The sequence below is a fragment of the Saimiri boliviensis genome, chromosome X (assembly GCF_048565385.1).
Source record: "Saimiri boliviensis isolate mSaiBol1 chromosome X, mSaiBol1.pri, whole genome shotgun sequence".
Classification (NCBI taxonomy): domain Eukaryota; kingdom Metazoa; phylum Chordata; class Mammalia; order Primates; family Cebidae; genus Saimiri; species Saimiri boliviensis.
This window is the reverse complement of record NC_133470.1, coordinates 60,606,288-60,625,335: the sequence shown is the minus strand read 5'-3', so window position 1 is coordinate 60,625,335 and position 19,048 is coordinate 60,606,288. Positions and strand designations below refer to the sequence as shown.

Genomic DNA, 19,048 nt, shown 5'->3' with positions numbered 1-19,048 from the left:
CAGTCCTTAAGACCCAAAATGGTATAACCATTAAAAGTCCCTGAATCATAAGAAAATATTCATGATATATGAAATTTAAGAAAAGGCAAACAGTTGCAGCATGATCTTAATTTGGGGGAGACTGCACTATGAAACTTCCTGCTTTAACCAAAAAAAAGGTCTCAAGATCCTATTAACAATCCAACAGTTTTTGATCACTCTTTTCTTTATGAATGAAATGTCCTTTTCTAAATCACATCTACTCTTCAAGGCTAAATAAATTACTCCTCCAAATGGTCTCTTCTTCCAAGAGTGTCTCTCCTCACATCGATCATCACCATTTCTGGGCTTCTACATATATAATTAGTCTTATCTTGTAATTCTCACACATCTGAGTACTGCCTTACATTGCTACATAACTATTCCAGGTATGCAAGGACATCTATGACCTCTAGAGGCCAGAGATCTTTCTTTGCCTTACACGCTCTTGATAGAGCTACTTATTTAAAAATGCAATATATTATTTATTAAGTACATACATTACTGTTTTTAAGAGATGGGCCCAGTAATTCAATTCAGTAGAGGATACAAACACAGGGAATTATCATCTGTTGTGCTGTATGCAATGATATATTCCAAACATAACAGAGGCATAGAAGACAGGTACCAGTGAAGTAGGGGTGGAGACATTAGTGGTTAAGTACGGAAATGGATTCCTGGAAGAGCTGTCTGAACTGAATGTCTGAGTAGGATTTAGCTAGGGAAAGGATGGGTTTACAAAAGCAAGAAACTGTACAGTGGCTAGATAGATCATCATATGATAAGAGAATAAAGCCACATGCAGGGAATAACAACATGGTATTAACACAGCAGATTCTCAGTAAGTAATAATCTGCTGGCTGAATCCGAGAGACTTTTAAAATCAGACAAACCTACATAAGATGCCCGTTTACACTAAACTCATTTCCTCATCTATAAAATGGTGGTAATGATACTTGCCTCCTAGAGTTATCATGAGGTTTAAAGGAAATACATGCAAAGTTGGTGGGACATATAATGGTGTATTATCTTCTCACCTGAGTAGTTGCCAGTCCATTGCTAATACTGAATCCATTAATTGTTATTTGAATCTGTCCTCTGTTAATCATTTCAATAACTGCTTCTGCAATAGTATTCATAGGAATAACAGGCATATTAAGAGCTGTGTTACTGCTGTCTGCACTGTCTCCTCCATCAGGACACTTCATCTAAAAGAAACACACACACAAAATGCATCATTAGGGGAAAGATCCTGAATGAAGTTAACTTTATTTCAATGACAATATTGACTAGGTTCTGACCTTGACAATCTTCACATCTGGTAGACTATCAAGAAATGCTTTGAGGTCGATGCCATTCAGAACTATCCGATTGTCATAAATGTGCCCATTGGACTTAAAATCGATGACTGCCTTTTTCTAATGGAAAAAATAGTTTCAGACATGTCTTTTAGGATTTATACAGGTAACAGCAAGGAAATAAAAAGCTACAGTTCTTTGAAATTCCCCCATAGCACTGTTTCATACCTACCTTCAGGTGAGGAAACATATTAGCATGATCACCAATAAAAAAAGTGTGGGGCATATAAGCCAATTTCTCAGAATACTGCTCAGCAACTTCAGCTGGCGAAGTTTCCTGATCAGTGATAATATAATCCATGAAAAGCGCACCACTTGTCCCAGGGTATCCCAGCCACATTGCCTTAAAGAATCAGATCAAAAACTGATTAAGGACCTTCATCAGTACACTTATCTCTAAATTCATCAAGTCATATACATTAAATATGTACAAGTTTTTACATGTCAACTGTATCTCAATAAAGTGGTTTTTTAAAAAAGAACCTAAACATGCCAAAATTAAATAAGTAAACAGGAAGGTCTAACTCTTTTCTTGAGTCTTTTCTAGGTCTAGACCTCTTTTCTAGGTCTAACTCTTTTCTAGAGACAGGGTCTCACTCTGTTCCCTAGGCTGGAGTACAGTGGTGCAATCATAGCTCACTGCAGCTTCAAACTCCTGGGCTCAAGCGATCCTTCTGCTTCAGCCTCCAGAGTAGCTAAGATTACAGGCACTTGCCACACGTCCAACAAGGCTGACTTCTTTAGCTGAAAGCAATGTAGTAGTTTTTTAAGAGACAAAGTCTCACCCTGTCACCTAGGCTGGAGTGCAGTGGCACAATGATAGCTCACTGCAGCCTCAAACTCCTAGGCTTGAGCAATCCTTCCACCTCAGCCTCCCAAATAGCTGGGATCCCAAGGGCATACCACTAAACTGGCTAATTTTTTAAATTTTGTATAGCAAGAGGGTGTTTTGCCTTGTTGCCCAGGCTGGTCTCAAACTCCTGGTTTCAGATGATTCTCCTGCCTCAGCATCCCAAAGTGCTGGGATTATAGGCATGAGCCACCATTCTCGGCCTGTATTTTAGACTAACTTTCAAAATGCTAAAATGTTCTTCAAATTTGCAAGACAGAGTAAACTGTTTATACCCAACCATGAATTGCATGTCTCTATATACATGTACCTGTAAGCATTGTGCTCTACACTCTTTTTGTCCCTGTGCATTTCAACAACCTAAAAAGGTTAAAAAAATAAAGCATGTCTGCCCTACATTTTCAAATATCAGTTAACCAGAGGTAGGAAAAGAAGCACATCACCGCCGGGCGCGGTGGCTCAAGCCTGTAATCCCAGCACTTTGGGAGGCTGAGGCGGGTGGATCACAAGGTCGAGAGATCGAGACCATCCTGGTCAACATGCTGAAACCCCGTCTCTACTAAAAATACTAAAAATTAGCTGGGCATGGTGGCGCGTGCCTGTAATCCCAGCTACTCGGGAGGCTGAGGCAGGAGAATTGCCTGAACCCAGGAGGCGGAGGTTGCGGTGAGCCGAGATCGCGCCATTGCACTCCAGCCTGGGTGACGAGCGAAACTCCGTCTCATTTAAAAAAAAAAAAAAAAAAAAAAGAAGCACATCACCGTCTTCTTAGCATGTTATGAGTGATGACTATTAATCTGTTTACCTGAATAGGAGCTGGCCTGAGAGCAAAGAGCTCATTTCGAGCACCCTTGGTATAGCCATTCATATTTACAAGGATATGAATTCCATCCTGATGGATGCGATCAGCAGCTTTTCCATTGCATGGAATCTACAGAATAGAAAATAAAAACTCACTATGTATAATCTCAGATCAGTTTCCTTACTTTTAATGGCATTTAACAGAATTCAGATTCCCAGATGGAAAAGTGACAAGAACACAAATTAACTACATTAATTCAGACACAAATATGGTTGAGTGCCATTAAAATGGGCCCAAAGCATTACGGAAACAGAACGCAGAGGAAGGAGAGTTCACTTCTGGATTGAATGTATGAGTAACATTTCATAGAGAAACTGGTATTTGAAATTTGTAATTTTTTTTTTTTAAGGTAGGGACAGGGTCTATTTTCCCATGATGGTCTCAAACTGGCCTCAGGCAATCCTCCCACCTCAGCCTCTCAAAGGATTATAGGTGTCAGCCACTGCATCCAGCTTAGAATTGGTATTCTAATTAGGCCTTCAAAGATGAACAGGAGTTTGAAGGAGTTTAACAGAATGCAATCTCATTAGAGAAAAGTATGAGTGAAGAACTAAAATGTGAGGGAGTTTAAAAAATAGTGAGTAAGCCAGACATGGTGGCTCATGCCTATAATCTCAGCCCTTTGGGAGGCCAAGGCGGGTGGATCACCTGAGGTCAGGAGTTCAAGACCAGCCTGGCCAACATGGTGAAACCCCATCTCTACTAAAAATACAAAAATTAGCAGGGTGTGGTAGCAGGCACCTGTAATAATATCAGCTACTTGGGAGGCTGAGGCAAGAGAATCACTTGAACCTGGGAGGTGGAGGTTGCAGTGAGCCGAGATCACGCCACTGCACTCAAGCCTGGGCAACAAGAGCGAAACTCTGTCTCAAAAAAAAAATTTTTTAAATGGTGAGTATTTCACTTCTATTTGGTATGGGTATATATGATGTTGAATGGTAGGTGAAAGTATCGACAAAGTTGTGGCAAACAGAGAAAGGTTACAAAAGCTATGCTGAAGAGTTTAGACTGTAGGCAATTAGCAGTGAGCCTCTGAAGACCTTAGATGTAGGAAGAGGTATGCTTCTTGGTCACAAAGAGTCCAACTGTATATCAAAAATGGCCAGGCATACTTTTGAAGCAACAGCTATAGTACAAAATTTGTTGGTGCATACTATTTATTTAATGAGAAGTCTTACAACCTTTCTGCTAGGACTTCGATGATTCATATATATATACATACATGCATATATTTCTAAACATATGCATACATACCATACCTGCATGTGTATGTACATACATGTGTACACACACACACACTATGTAAAGAGTGTATTATCCCTATTAGTCAAAGTGGCTAATAGACTACAAAGGAAAAAACTGTAGCCTACACGCTCAGCAAATGAATTCCCCCACAAGTTTCAATCTTAATTTATCATAAAACTCTCAGAGAGGATGCAACAATAGAACAACTACAGAAATAAAGAAAACCAAAGGCAAAGGCCCATGGAAACTGATGAACCATACTTCATCTATTTTCTTTAAAAGACCTATTTATTCTTCTCCCAAGTCACCATTTTGTCAATATTTATTAAGTATCTTCTGTCACAAGTGCTGGCTCAATCTCTAGAAAAGCTGTATGTCCAACCACAAGCATAACACATTTCTGTTTCATTTGCTACCTCAGCAAAAGCGATGCTGATTAACATAAATAACCAAGGAAATAAGATCAACACAATTGCCTATATGTGGTACTATAGCATTTAACACCTACAAAACTAAACTATATGCTAATAGTTTTATTTAAACTTGCTCAAAATAAAAAGTTAAAGTATGAGAGTTTCATCTACCTGAGAAAGATCAATGAAATGATTGGCTTCTGCCATCACCTTCACTCGGAAGTTTGTGCCATCATCTGGGCTCAGGGCATAACAGAACACCTGAAAGGCAGCACATGGCATATTTAATAACACTGGCTCAAACCTTTCCAGTTCAAATCTTTCCAAAAGACACTGGGTTTCCATGCCTTATGGTGACAAGCCAACATTGTGGGTTTTTCTCTTTAAACAAATAGTAATTTTAGAGAAACACTAGTCTTACCTCAAATTTATCAGGATTGTGCATGCCTGGAATAGACTGCATAAGATGAGAAGTAGGATGATTCCCAAAGTCGGAACTCACATATCCTACACGCAGCCGACCATCACTGAGCTTCAAGTCTTTTGGATGTTCATATGGTGGTTTATGAAGAACATTAATCTATCAACAGAATCCAATGATTGTTAGTAAAATATAAATTTCAATCTAGGAAAACTGTCGAAAAACACGCCAAACCTATACCTCACACCTGTTGAAAAAGGTCTGCCCAGAGCATTTAATTAATATTGCCAGAGAGAACCTGGAACCTCAGCACTTTATGTAATATGTTTCATACTTTGACCTGCTCTTGAGATCTATAAAAGGCATGAGCAAATCTCAGCACTCTGGGAGGCCAAGGTGGGTGGACTGCTTGAGGTCAGGAGTTCAAGACCAGCCTGGCCAACATGGCGAAATCCCATCTCTACTGATAAAAAATAAAAAACAAAAAAACAAAAACACCAAAAATTAGCCTTGTTTGGTGGTGTGTGCTGTAGTCCCCGCTACCTGGGAGGCTGAGGTGGGAGAATCACCTGAACCCAGGAGATGGAGGTTGCAGTGAGCCAAGATTGTGCCACTGCACTCCAGCCTGGGCAACAGAGTAAGACCCTGTCTCAAAAAGTGTGAGCAAATCTAAAACTTGTAGATACGAAGCAGTACAAACAGAGCATGATAAACCTTCCAGCATTTTAGAAAATTCTACAGGGAAACATTTTCTAAAAACAAAATTATGGCCTGATGCAGTGGCTCACGCCTATAATCCCAGCACTTTGGGAGGCTGAGGCAGGCAGATCACCTGAGGTCAGGAGTTCAAGACCAGCCTAACATGGCAAAGCCCCATCTCTTCTAAAAATACAAAAATTAGCCAGGCGTGGTGGCACACGCCTATAATCCTAGCTATTCAGGAGGCTGAGGCACGAGAATCACTTTCATCTGGGAGACAGAGGTTGCACTGAGCTGAGATCACGCCACTGCACTCCAGTCTGGGTGAGAGAGACACTCTGTCTCAAAACAAAAACAGAAACAAAAACAAAAAACAAAATTACACCTAGTACTCTATTCTCCAATCTTTGATCCAATCCTTGATCAAGTAGTGCTCTAATTCTCAAAGGTGAATACAAAATACCAAGCACTCCATGATGGCTGGCCAGGCGCAGTGGCTCAAACCCGCAATCCCAGCACTTTGGGAGGGTGAGGTGGGCAGATCACTTCAGTCCAGAGGTTCAAGACCAGCTTGGGCAACATAGTAAAACCTCATCTCTACAAAAAATACAAAATTAGGTGTGGTGGCATGCGCCTGTAGTCCCAGCTACTCAGGAGGCTGAGGTGTGAGGATCACCTAAGCTTGGGGAGGGCGAGGCTGCAGTGAGCCATGATCACACCACTGCACCCCAGCCTGGGTGACCGAGCAAGACCCTGTCTCAGAAACAAAAAAAAAAAAGAAAAAGAAAAACAAATTATGGCTTTCAACTTAAAGAAAAGTACCATCAGTCTACTGTTAGTGTTTAAGTTAAGGAGTTAAGGATTCCGTCCTATGAAGTGCAGGGGGTTATACTCAAGACAGGACACAATGGAAGGGGCTCTGAAGTGGCTCACCAAAGTTTTATTTCTCAACCTAGGTGGTGTTCACTTTATAATCATTAAGCCACAGATTTGATTTGCACAGTTTTCTGTATTTGTGTTTTAGTTTTCAACAAAAAGATTAAAACAAAAGAAACACACCTTATCTAAGCAGAGATTCCCATGCCTCTCAGCAATAGCCTTCCTGAAGCCATGAGAAAGAGGATATAGCATACTATGATGAGGATGCACAGAAGGCAACCTATTCTTCTCTAACTGGTCAGCCACAATACTGACCAACTTCTTCATTCGTTCATCATAGTCTGTCCAATCACAGACAATCTAGAGAAAGCAGAAAGAAGTTATTATCCAGAAAGCCCCATTTCGGGATTTAATATTTGATATGTCTTTGGCCTAAAGCAATGTCAGATAGCCTATTAAAAATACTGTTTCCAGTCAGGCTTGGATTCTTATGGGACATAACAATTAAAAATCTATTACAACACTGAGAGCGAATTGCTGGCCTGTTATTCTTTACCTGCAGGCAATGAGCCAAGTTACAATAAGCATCAGGAAAATCAGGCTTAAGTTTCAGAGCCGTGCGATAAGAAGCTATAGCTTCTGGAATATTCCCTGAATCCTGGAAAATAAAGCAGGATGGTAAAAAGTTTCCAAAAATTAAATTTTAGGTGCTAAGCTGCATATATTATACTAAACAGTAGTACCTTATGAATGGAAGCCAGATTGCTATGTGCATCTGCAAATGCAGGATTAATTTGGATGGCACGCGTATAACACTGCAAGGCTCCCTGAACATCCTGCATCTCCTTTAGAGTGTTTCCCATATTAGAGTAGGCATCAGCAAAGGTGGGACTGATTCTAAAAGAGAAGCCAAAGGTTTTATTTCTCTAATACAAAAATCTTTAACCTATTGTAATGTTAATTTATTCTGTTGTTAAAGCCATTTTAGCACCTACAATGTGCCAAATATCAAACATTTTTAAATTAAAAATAATTTTTAAAATAAGGCTGTTAGTGTCTCTTACCGAATAGCCTCCTTATAATGCATCAGAGCTTCCTGCAGTTTTCCCTGCTGTTGCAGTACACTTGCTAAATTTGAATGAGCAGCAGCAAACTCTGGGAAGACCTATAAAGAATCAAGATCGTAACTGAGGTTAAAAAAATTGCTAAAGCAGCAGCAATAACTCACCACAACCTTAAGAACTTTGCTCAAGTACATTTACACCTCTAAACTTGTCTCTACTTTTCCAAGTCTACTCATTCTGAAATTCTACCTCTTCCTCTATTTTGTAACTCTTGTTTCAAACATAATGAGGTACACCTCTTCTCCTCTTAGTTTATCCTGACTACTCCAATACCACTGAAATCTCTCTCTGCTAAACTCCTACCACATCTACTAACCACTACCATACAGCCATCAGGCACTAAAATTATATACTTATTGGTAACTTCTCTTGAACTGTGGGTTAATGTTTAATTTTTTTGTACAGATCTTATCCATAGAATAATGAACTCTGAATACAGGGATTTTCTGAAATGTCACCTAGGACCTCACATCATACCTTAGTTACTCAATTATTATTTCAATGAATAATCCTTTTTTTAAATAATCCTCTTTTAAATGGTTCAACTACTATCTTTACAAAACAGGTGGATAATGGTTAACTGCTTTCCCTCTACTATCACACTAAACGCCCAGGTACACCACCCTCACATACTTCTAATGCTTTGCGATACAAGCGAACTGCCTCTTCAATGTTTCCCTGTTCTCGTTTGATATTGGCTAGGTTATTCAGAGAGTCTGCATGGGTGGGACACAGACGGAGAGCTGTATTATAACAATCTTCTGCTTCAGCAACCTAGAAAACAAAACAAAGTCTTCAAAACTACAGAGAATCATAAAGCCTCCACTGATACTCTTCTAATAATTGCTTTATTAAACCTATTGACTGGTAATACTACAGAAAATTGGTATTTTTTGGTATTCTTATCCTCAACCAAAACTCTAAAGTAAACCAATATACCATCTCAATACTTGTACAAAAGACTTTTCTTTTTTGCTGTTTTTTGGCTTTTGTAATTTTTTGAGACAGGGTTTCACTCTGTTGCCCAGGCTGGAGTGCTGTGGCACAATCATGGCTCACTGCAGCCTCGACCTCCCAGGACTCAATTGATCCTCCCACCTCGGCCTCCCAAGGAGCTGGAACTACAGTTTTGTGCCACCATGCCCAGCTAATTTTTATATTTCTTGTAGAGATAGGGTTTCAGCATGTTGCCCAGGCTGGGCTCGAAGTTCTAGGCTCAAGAAATCCTCCCATCTCGGTCTCCCAAAATGCTGGCATTACAAGTATGAGTGTTCTACTCCCACATAAAAAATAGGCTTCCCTTTGACACCTGGCCAGAAAAGACTCTGAATCCTACCAGATAACAAAAAAATAGAATGAGTAAAAATCCTTACACTGCCCTTCTCTTTGAGAGCATTGGCTAGATTGCAGTAAGCATCAGGAAAATGTGGCTGTAGTTCAATAGCCCTCCTGTAGGTGTCTATTGCCAGATCTATCAGGCCTTGCTCATAGTATACACAAGCCAGGTTGCCGTGCACCACTGCATGATTTGGACTCAAACTTAGGGCACGAAGATAAGCTGCCACAGCTCTGTAAATAAACACACACACACACACACACACACATAAAATATAACTCATTCTTAACAGATGGTTTGTTACAACTCATTCAAGCTGTATTATATCAAATATATCAAGTCACTGTAATTACATAATTCATGCTGTATTATATTTTAACCTCAAACCAAAATTACACCTTTATAAAATGTGTCTTTACACTGAGAAATTTTCTACTCCCACATAAAAAACAGGCTTTCCTCTGACAACAAAAAAAGTTAAGTCAGGATTTACTTTGCTTTCTAAATCAGATCGAAGGATAATTTAGTCTAAGAAAGAACCATTTCTACCATTTTACAATAAAAATGTTTCAACTAAACTCCCAATGAGAAGGATAATTAATGGCTTTGAGGAAAGCCAACAACAAAAAGTCAGGCAACAAACAACACCTATAAAGAAAAGGCAACACAGCAGACATCATGGGCAGGGAACAACAACATACTAGAAAAGGCAGATGTATTTCAATGGACCATTGTCATCATTTCGGTCCAAACTGTCAAGTGTCAATACAACAAAGATTCAAGAAAATTTATTAAACAAAACATTCTCTCACCTGTCAAAAATTCGTGCCTCTTTCAAGACATTTCCTAAATTGATATAAGCATCCAGAAAATTTGGGTCAAGGGTGACAGCCTAAAAATTTCAAGACAGTTACTCAGAGCAAGTTAGGATTTCACCAGATCAACATCCCAATTACAATTTTTTTTTTTTTATTCCAAGGTCCTTTCAGACTCTCAATTACATTTCATTTTAATAAACCAATTATTTATTTAGTGCCTTCTCACTATTTTTACAAACCTCAACATTACCAAAATAACTTCTCATGCCTCATGTTCTCATAAGCAAAATGGGTCCTAAAGAGAAAAATTAAAAATTGGGCCTGCTCCAATTTCATTAAACTGAATATTTCTAATGATTGGCCCTATTTTACTCAAAATTAACCAGTCTAACTCTTCTAAAAAAATAGTGGCAAAAGAGGCAGCAAACTCTTACCAAAAAGGAAATACAAACCTCAGTTGTATGCATACAACTTACACTCAGCAAGACCTTATTAAGACATTCAATTAGAGCTGTACACACAGTAAGATATAATACTTCAAGGAGATACTAACCAACTACCCATTAAATGGTGTCATCCAAATAGCTGTCATGTTGTCTTGAAACATAGCTGGATATATCTGGAGCAATGATTCTCAACCCTGGCAGTATATTAGGAATTTACCTCCTAGAAAACGTACCTGAGCTCTATCACAGGCCAGTTAAATCAGACCCTCTGAAGACAGGGTCAGGATATCCAGATCTTTTTTTTTTGAGACAGTCTCGCTCTGTTGCCCAGGCTGGAGTGCAATAGTGAGATCTCAGCTCACTGCAACCTCTGCCTCCCGGGTTCAAGCGATTCTCCTGCCTCAGTTTCCCAAGCAGCTGGAATTAAAGGCCCCCACTCAGCTAATTTTTGTGTTTTTAGTAGAGACGGCGTTTTACCATGCTGGCCAGGATGGTCTCGATCTCCTGACCTCAGGCGATCCGCCCATCTCGGCCTCCCAAAGTGCATGGATTATAGGCTTGAGCCATGGCACACGGCCTTTTTTTTTTTTTTTTTTTTTTTTTTGAGATAGAATCTTGCTCTGTCACCAGGCTGGAGTGGAGTTTTGCCATGTTGGCCAGGAAGGTCTTGAACTCCTGACCTCGAGTGATCCACCTGCCTTACCCTCCCAATGTGCTGAGATTACAGGTGTGAGTCACTGCACCCAGCCAGTGTTTTGATTAAAGTTTGCATTTACCATATTATAGGAGTATCTTTCTTGATCAGCAGTTCCCTTCCTTGGTTGCACATGAGGAGTTTATAAAAGATCAGGATAGGCCAGGCACAGTGGCTCATGCCTGTAATCCCAGCACTTTGGGAGGTTGAGGCAGGCAGATCACGAGGTCAAGAGATTGAAACCATCCTGGCCAACATGGTGAAATCCCATCTCTACTAAAAATACAAAAATTAGCTGGGCGTGGTTATGCGCACCTGTAGTCCCAGCTACTTGGGAGGCTGAGGCATGAGAATTGCTTGAACCCAAGAGGCAGCAGTTGCAGTGCACCAAGATTGTCCCACTGCGCTCCAACCTGGGCAACAGAGCAAAACTGTGTCAAAAAAATTTTTAAAAAGGTATTTAAGACACTGTTTATTAAACATTGATAAAGAATACTTCCTCTGCTGGGCACAGTAACTCATGCCTGTAATCTCAGCACTTTGGGAGGCCAAGGTGGGTGAGTCACTTGAGGCCAGGAGTTCGAGACCAGCCTGGCCAACAGGGCGAAACCCTGTCTCTACTAAAAATACAAGAAAATTAGGCGGGCATGGAGGCAAACGCCTGTAATCCCAGCTGCTTGTGAGGCTGAGGCAGGAGAATTGCTTGAACCTGGGAGGCAGAGATTGCAGTGAGCCGAGATCACGCCACTGCACTCCAGCCTGGGTGACAGAGCGAGACTCTGTCTCAAATTAAATAAATAAATAAATAAAAATAATAAAAAATAAAGAACACTTCATCTTCACTTAGATGGCAACTCTAGCAAACATGGCATGATGCATTTAATTTAGATTGTCTACAGTGATAGCGGTCTACCCCAAACATTCAAAAAAAACTTTTCAACTTTATAAGAGAAATGTTTAAACACACACAAAAGCAGAGGAAGATAACTCCCAAGTCTCCATTATCCATTTTCAACAATTCATATATCATGTTCAATCTTATTTAATCTATACTCCAACCTACTCCCCCTCTTCCCAGATCATTTTGAAGCAAAGCCCAGACATATCCCATTCCAAAATATTTCAATATGCATCTCAGGGACAAGACAAGAATGCTTTTTCCTCCCAACCTAACCACAATACCATTACCATACCTAACAACAATAAAAAAAAAAAAAAGACAGCAATTCCTTAATGGTCGGGTGTGGTGGCTCATGCCAATCCTAGCACGTTGGGAGGCCTAGGCAGGCAGATTGACTGAGTTTAGGAGTTCAAGACCAGCCTGGGCAACACAGCAAAACCCTGTCTCTACTAAAAATACAAAAAATTAGCCGGGCATGATGGTGCAGGCCTGTAGTCCCAGCTACTCCAGAGGCTGAGGCAAGAGAATCACTTGAGCTCTGGAGGTAAAGGCTGCAGTGAGCTGAGATCACACCACTATACTCCAGCCTGGGCAATAGTGTGAGACCCTATCTCAAAAAACAAAACAAAACAAAACCAACCAACCAACCATTCAGTGTTCCAATTTCTCATTAACTGAGTCAGGATCCAAATAAGACCCATATAATTTGTCCATGTGTTTGAGTTTCTTTTAATTCTTTAAAAGTTTATTTATTTTTGAGACGGAGTCTCACTTACTCTGTCACCCAGGCTGGAGTGCAGTGGCATGATTTCAGCTCACAGCAACCTCCACCTCCTGGGTTTAAGTGATTCTCCTGCCTCAGCTCCCAAGTAGCTGGGATTACATGCACAGGCCACCACACCCAGATTTTTGTTTTGTTTTTGTTTTATTTTAAGTAGAGACGGGGTTTCACATGTTGGCCAGGCTGGTCTCCAACTCCCGACCTCAAGCGATCCATCCACCTCGGCCTCCCAAAGTGGTGAGATTACATGCGTGAGCCACCATACCTGGCCTAAAAGTTTAATTTAAATCTCCATTTTTATTACTACAATTTGTTGAAGTAAGGTCAACTTCCCAAAGTTTGAATTTTGCTGACTGCATCCCTATGGCATCCTTTAATATGTTTCCTGTCCCATGTATCACCTGTAAATTGGTAGGTAGAACTAGAAGCTTAATTAGATTTGTGTTATTTTCTTTTTGTAAGACTATTTCACCAGTGAGATTGTTTACCACAAGATACTTAATACCTGACTGTAGCTCTTTTTTGTCACTGATAAACGCTTAAACTATTAACAGTGATATTCTATCATTCCTTCTTCACTTATTAGCTGGAATGCTTTTATAAAGATAAACTTCCCCCGTCAACTATTGGGTTATTCCATGGTCCAGTTCATACAGGAGAGGGAAGACAAATGCTTTATTCTTCTAATTTTTAAGTTTTAAGTTGACATATAATTGTGTATATTTATGAGGTACAATGTGATGGTTTGATCCATATATACATTGTAGAAGGATTCAACAAAGCTAATTAACATATCCATTACCTCACTATTTTTTGTGGTCGAGGACATTAAAAATCTGTTCTTTTTGCAATTTTGAAATATACATTATTAACAACTGTGGTCAACATGCAGTACTACAGATCTTTAACTAAAGCATTCCTCCAGTCTAACTGAAACTTTGTGTCCTTTGATCAATAGCTCCCTTTTCTCCATCCCTCCTCCTCCCTGCAAGCCTCTGGTAACCACCTTTCTACTCTGTTTCTATGAGATTTTTTAGATTCCACTTTTTTAGATTCCACAAATAAGTGATATAAGTATATTATATCACTTTAACTTTCTGTGCCTGGCTTCACTTAGCATAAAGTACAAACAACAAAAGCAAAGATATGCAAGACTGCATCAAACTAAAAAGCTTCTGCACAGTAAACAACAGAATGAATAGGCAACCCACAGGTTAGGAGAAAGCATTTGCAAACTGCATCTGATAAAGGGATAAGGAACTCAACTCAGTAGCAAATATGCCCATTAAGATACAGGCAAAGGATCTAAACAGACATTTCTTTCTTTTTTTTTTTTTTTTTTTTTTTTGTTGTTGTTGTTTGTTTGTTTGTTAAATAGAGACAGGGTTTCACCATGTTGGCCAGGCTGGTCTCAAACTCCTGACCTCAGGTGACCCACCCACCTTGGCCTCCCAAAGTGCTGGGATTACAGGTGTAAGCCACCACACCCAGCCTAAATAGACATTTCTTAAAAGTAGTACAGGCCAGGCACAGTGGCTCATGTCTGTAACCCCAACACTTTGGGAGGCTGAGGTGGGAGGACCACTTGAGCCCAGGAGTTTGAGGTTGCAGTGAGCTATTATGACACCACTGCACTCCAGCCTGGGCAACAGAGCAGGACCTCGTCTCAAAAAAACAAAAACAAAAAAAAGGCAAGCAGATATATAAAAATATTTTCAACATCACTAATCATCAGGGAAATGTAAAATAAAACCATAATGAGTTAGCATCTCATACCTGTTAGTATGGCTATTAACAAAAAGACAATAAATAACAAGTGTTAGTGAGGATGTAAAGATAAGGGAAGCTTTGTAACTGATGGGGAAAGTATAAATTAGTATAGCCATTTAGGGAAACAGTACAGAGGTTCCTCAAAAGCTTTATTCTTCCCTTTTTAACCAGTTTTCAAATGAATTACTCCTTATAAGCCTTCCAAAGGTGACCAATGAATTTTTTAGCATAATTATGAGCTCACAGATTTAAACATACTTGATAAGTTTCAGTATATTTCAGTTATTATTCCTATTGATGCTCAAGTCCCCATCTTTAGCCAGTGGGAGCCTCCTTAAGTTACTTCCCAAGTCCTTTTGACACAATGTCAAAGCTTCCTGGCTTTCTGGTGTAACAAGGCATTTCAAAAATTTTTTTCCATTTCCTGCCCTAGACCTGGAATCTGCCGTTTCACCAAGAAGCCTTGCTTCTTAAAAGCCCATTTATAAAAATCATTTTTAATTACTAAAGTATATTTTATTTGAGACAGGGTCTCAGTCCGTCAGCCAGGCTGGAGTGCAGTGGCATGATTACAGCTCAATACAGACTCAAACTCTCAACTTCAGGTTATCCTCCCATGTCACCCTCCCCAGTAGCTGTGACTATGGGCGTGTGCCACCACTCCTGGCTATTTTTTGTATATTTTTTGTAGAGATAGGGTCTTACTATGTTGCCCAGGCTGGTCTCAAACTACTAGGCTTAAGCAATCCTCCCACCTCAGCCTCCCAAAGTACTGGATGACAGGTGTGAGCCACTGCACACAGCCTAAAGTACATTCTGAACACAAACCAGAAACTGCCATACCACGTAGTATCCAGCAAATACTGCAATAAAGATGTTCCTCAACTTAGGATAGGGTTATGTTCTGATACACCCATCATAAATTGAAAATATCTTAAGTTGAAATACATTTAAAACACCAAACATCCTAGCTTAGTCTTTTTTTTTTTTTTTTGAGACAGGGGTCTCACTTTGTTGCCCAGGCTGGAGTACAGTGGTGCAATCTCAGCTCACAGCAGCCTCCAGCTCCTGGGCCCAAGCAATCTTCCCACCTCAGCCCTGCAAATGGCTGGGACTACAGGAATGCCACCACCACACCCAGCTAATTTCTGTAGAGACAGGGTCTCATTATGTTGTCCGGGCTGGTCTTGAACTCCTAAGTTCAAGCAATCTGCCCTCCTCAGCCTCCCAAAGCACTGGGATCCCAGGTGTGAGCTACTGCACCTGGCCCACCTAGCATAATTTTAAACATGCTCAGAACACTTAGATGAGCCTATAGTTGAGCAAAATTATCTAACACAAAGCCCTTTTTGTAAACTTTAATATGAGTTTTATTTTAATTCCAACATTTATTTTAGGTTCGGGGTACACATGCAGGTTTGTTACATGAGTAAATTGTGTCACAGCAATTTGCTATACAAATGATTTTCTCACCCAGGTAGTGAGCACAGTAACCAGTAAGCAGTTTTTCTACCCTCACCCTCCTCCCACCCTCTACCCTCAAGTAAGCACCACTGTCCGCTGTTCCCCTTTGTGTCTATGTGTACCCAATGCTTAGCTCCCACTTATAAGTGAAAACATGCAGTTATTTTGTTTCCTGTTCCTGCGTTAATTCACTTAGGATAATGACCTCCAGCTGCATCCATGTTACTGCAAAGGACATGATTTCATTTTTGATGGCTGCATGGTATTCCATGGCATATATGTACCATTTTCTTTAGCCCACCGTTGATGGGCATCTAGGTTAATTCCATGTCTCTGCTATTGTGAAAAGTGCCATGATGAACATATGCATGAATGTGTCTTTATGGTATCTTTTTATTTTTTAATCTTAGAAAAAGGGCCTCACTCTGTCACTCAGGCTAATTGCAGTGGCATGGTCATAGTTCACTGCAGCCTCTAACTCCCATGCCCAAGTGATCCTCCTGCCTCAGCCTCCTTTTTATTTTACAATAGTGTGTTGGGTAGCTCATGTAATTTACTGAAGGTTCTACTCAAAGGGAAAACCAGAATGGCTACATGGTTACTAAAAGTTTAAGATTTCTATTGAATGTGTATCTCTTTTGCACCACTATAAATTTGAAAAAATATTTAAGCCAAATCATTGTTTGCTGTAAGTCATGTACTGCCTATACTGCCAGAGAAAGATATCATATGACTGGTTAAGACCTGTTACTTAGTTCTAGTAAAAACACTCTACACATGTAAGCACTTCAAAAAATACCAATTATTAATGTAATGACTAACCTTTTCAAAGTGATGAATTGCAAGCCAAATTTCCCCTTGTGCATTGAAAACACAGCCAAGATTACTCCAAGCTACTGCAAAGTTCGGTTGCGTCTCAATTGCTTTCAAATAACATGCCTTAGGAGGGGTTAATGAAAGAAGATGGGAGGGAAAGGAGGTAAAGGGAAAGGGGAAAATTTGTAAAGGGAAAAAAAAAAGATTGGAGGGAGGGGGGGAAGAAGGTGATATCATTATTCCTTCTCTGACCAGCCAAAAGTGACCCTGCAGCATAGGCTCGCTTGCGCCAAAACTAATGCGCTGCCACAGCTGGCTGCTCCTGCGCCTGCGCCACCAGAACCCAAGTGCAAACCACCATGTTCAGTTCTGCCAACCAAAGACCAACCCTTATACTGGGACTTAACTAGGAAGTCGGTTGCTATAAGACTCTATGCTGTAGTTCTCTTACCCAAACAACTAAGGGCTTTTGTCGTGTTTTTAAGTGCTATCTAGAGGGCGCAACCTGGGGCCAAGTTTTCCTACCCCCACCATTTCCCAAAGTGTGTTCTATGAGGCGTTAAGAGGTACGGCTGAAAAAAGAGGAGTTCATGATCAAATAAATTCGGAAAATAGGTTTCTTTACTATAGGACTTCCCTAAGCCTTTAATAGTATAACAAGGTTCCCTGAACTTAGTTGACCATGGAACTCTTCTCTCATTGGGCATTTTATTAAAATACTATGAAACACATTTTGGGAAATGCTGCTCTTCAACAATGTTCCTCACTAACATCAAAACTATGCTACTGAGGAGAAAAATGTCTTTCTGCCAGGTTGGATATCACAAAGCCAGGCTTTAAGTTACATTCTCACAATGCCCATTTCCCAAGGAGGACTGAAGCTGAAACCTCACATGACAGGATTGCACCTAGGTTGAGGTCCCTGTAATGCGAGCGCAAACATCGCTTGCGCAACCTAACAGCATCGCACTGCGCAATCGCTGCGAACTGCTGCGCTACATAGAACACCCCTAGACGCAGCAAACGGCCAACCAGATCCATTAATCTACTAGACAGGCCCATAAAGAATATTTGTTTAATGAGATTAGTTGGACTCGAGGTATGTTAAAACCCAATTTTATCCAAAAAGGCTACAGAATAGGACTGAGGGAGCCAGTCAATCAGATTACTCATCTAGTCAACCGTTCACAGGGGCTCATTCGCACGCAATGCGCATTAACGCTGCGCAGCCTTTGCGCTACTGCAGGGTCACAGCTCATCATCAGAAGAGCAGAATGCTGCAATCCAAACAAAGAAGAAAAAAGGAAAAAAAATGAACAACAAGAAGAGTTAGAAGCTTTTACTAAGTAAATTATCTCTAATAATTTTTAATATCAATTAACTTTTACTTATCTTTGACAGAATTGTGGCTATAGTATAAAACATTCTCTTACATAACTTGCTTGTAAATAAAATTATTTTAAGCTGTTTCTGAAGCCACAAGACAGAAGATTCAGGCATGGAGGCAAATTGTTTTGCTGTGGCAGTTACAAACCCGTTACCATATTTCTCATCATGTGACTTTTCGGTGCGTTCCTTGCTGGAAGAGGAGGAGGAGGTTGTGTGTCTGCCCTAGATCCAGGCCTCGAGCTCCCTTCAGCGAGGCACCTTACGCATGGAATAGGAGGTTTCACCCACCTGAAACCTTCTAAATACAATATCAATGGTGAAAAACCAAAAACAAGAGAGAAAATAAAAACAAGATCATTAGTAAAAGTTCAACAAAGCAATTGAAATTCTTTGGATGTCTATTACATATGGGAATGAGGACAGTCTCAAGTCTGTAACATGGGAAACATGCAGAAGGGAGAGGGTTAATCAGGGCTATTGCATACAGCAGGGATTTTTGCTGGAAGAAAGGCTCTTCATTTTCTACAAAGACAACTTAATTTTGCTTCCATCTACTAGGAATATGCTGGCTTGAATTTTTAAATGCACTGATTACAAAAGAAATACATTGCATTTCACTCAAGAGTATTTTCTTGTTTACTAAGTTCTCACAAAAAAACAGAATAACATTTTTCAAACTAGGTGTCTCCAGAGCTCTGAAATAAAGAAGTCAGCAACCTAAGGCAGGCGCAACGTCTCAGCCTAAACCGATCTCTAAAGCTGCA

General features: G+C 40.1%; 1 protein-coding gene across 2 annotated transcripts in view; it reads right to left on the bottom strand.

Moving 5' to 3' along the window:
• The window catches only part of OGT (O-linked N-acetylglucosamine (GlcNAc) transferase), a 42,273-nt gene that overhangs the window by 10,025 nt on the left and 13,200 nt on the right, over nt 1-19,048 (bottom strand). For both annotated transcript variants that reach the window (XM_003943099.4, XM_003943100.4), the window contains exons 5-18: nt 16,902-17,018; nt 10,018-10,097; nt 9,243-9,438; nt 8,503-8,643; nt 7,810-7,910; nt 7,489-7,642; nt 7,302-7,403; nt 6,926-7,105; nt 5,168-5,326; nt 4,918-5,007; nt 3,032-3,157; nt 1,549-1,719; nt 1,320-1,436; nt 1,056-1,226 (exon numbers count right to left, since the gene is read on the bottom strand). In XM_003943099.4, coding sequence (XP_003943148.1) covers nt 1,056-1,226; nt 1,320-1,436; nt 1,549-1,719; nt 3,032-3,157; nt 4,918-5,007; nt 5,168-5,326; nt 6,926-7,105; nt 7,302-7,403; nt 7,489-7,642; nt 7,810-7,910; nt 8,503-8,643; nt 9,243-9,438; nt 10,018-10,097; nt 16,902-17,018 — 1,905 coding nt within the window. The remainder of the gene's footprint in view (nt 1-1,055; nt 1,227-1,319; nt 1,437-1,548; nt 1,720-3,031; nt 3,158-4,917; nt 5,008-5,167; nt 5,327-6,925; nt 7,106-7,301; nt 7,404-7,488; nt 7,643-7,809; nt 7,911-8,502; nt 8,644-9,242; nt 9,439-10,017; nt 10,098-16,901; nt 17,019-19,048) is intronic.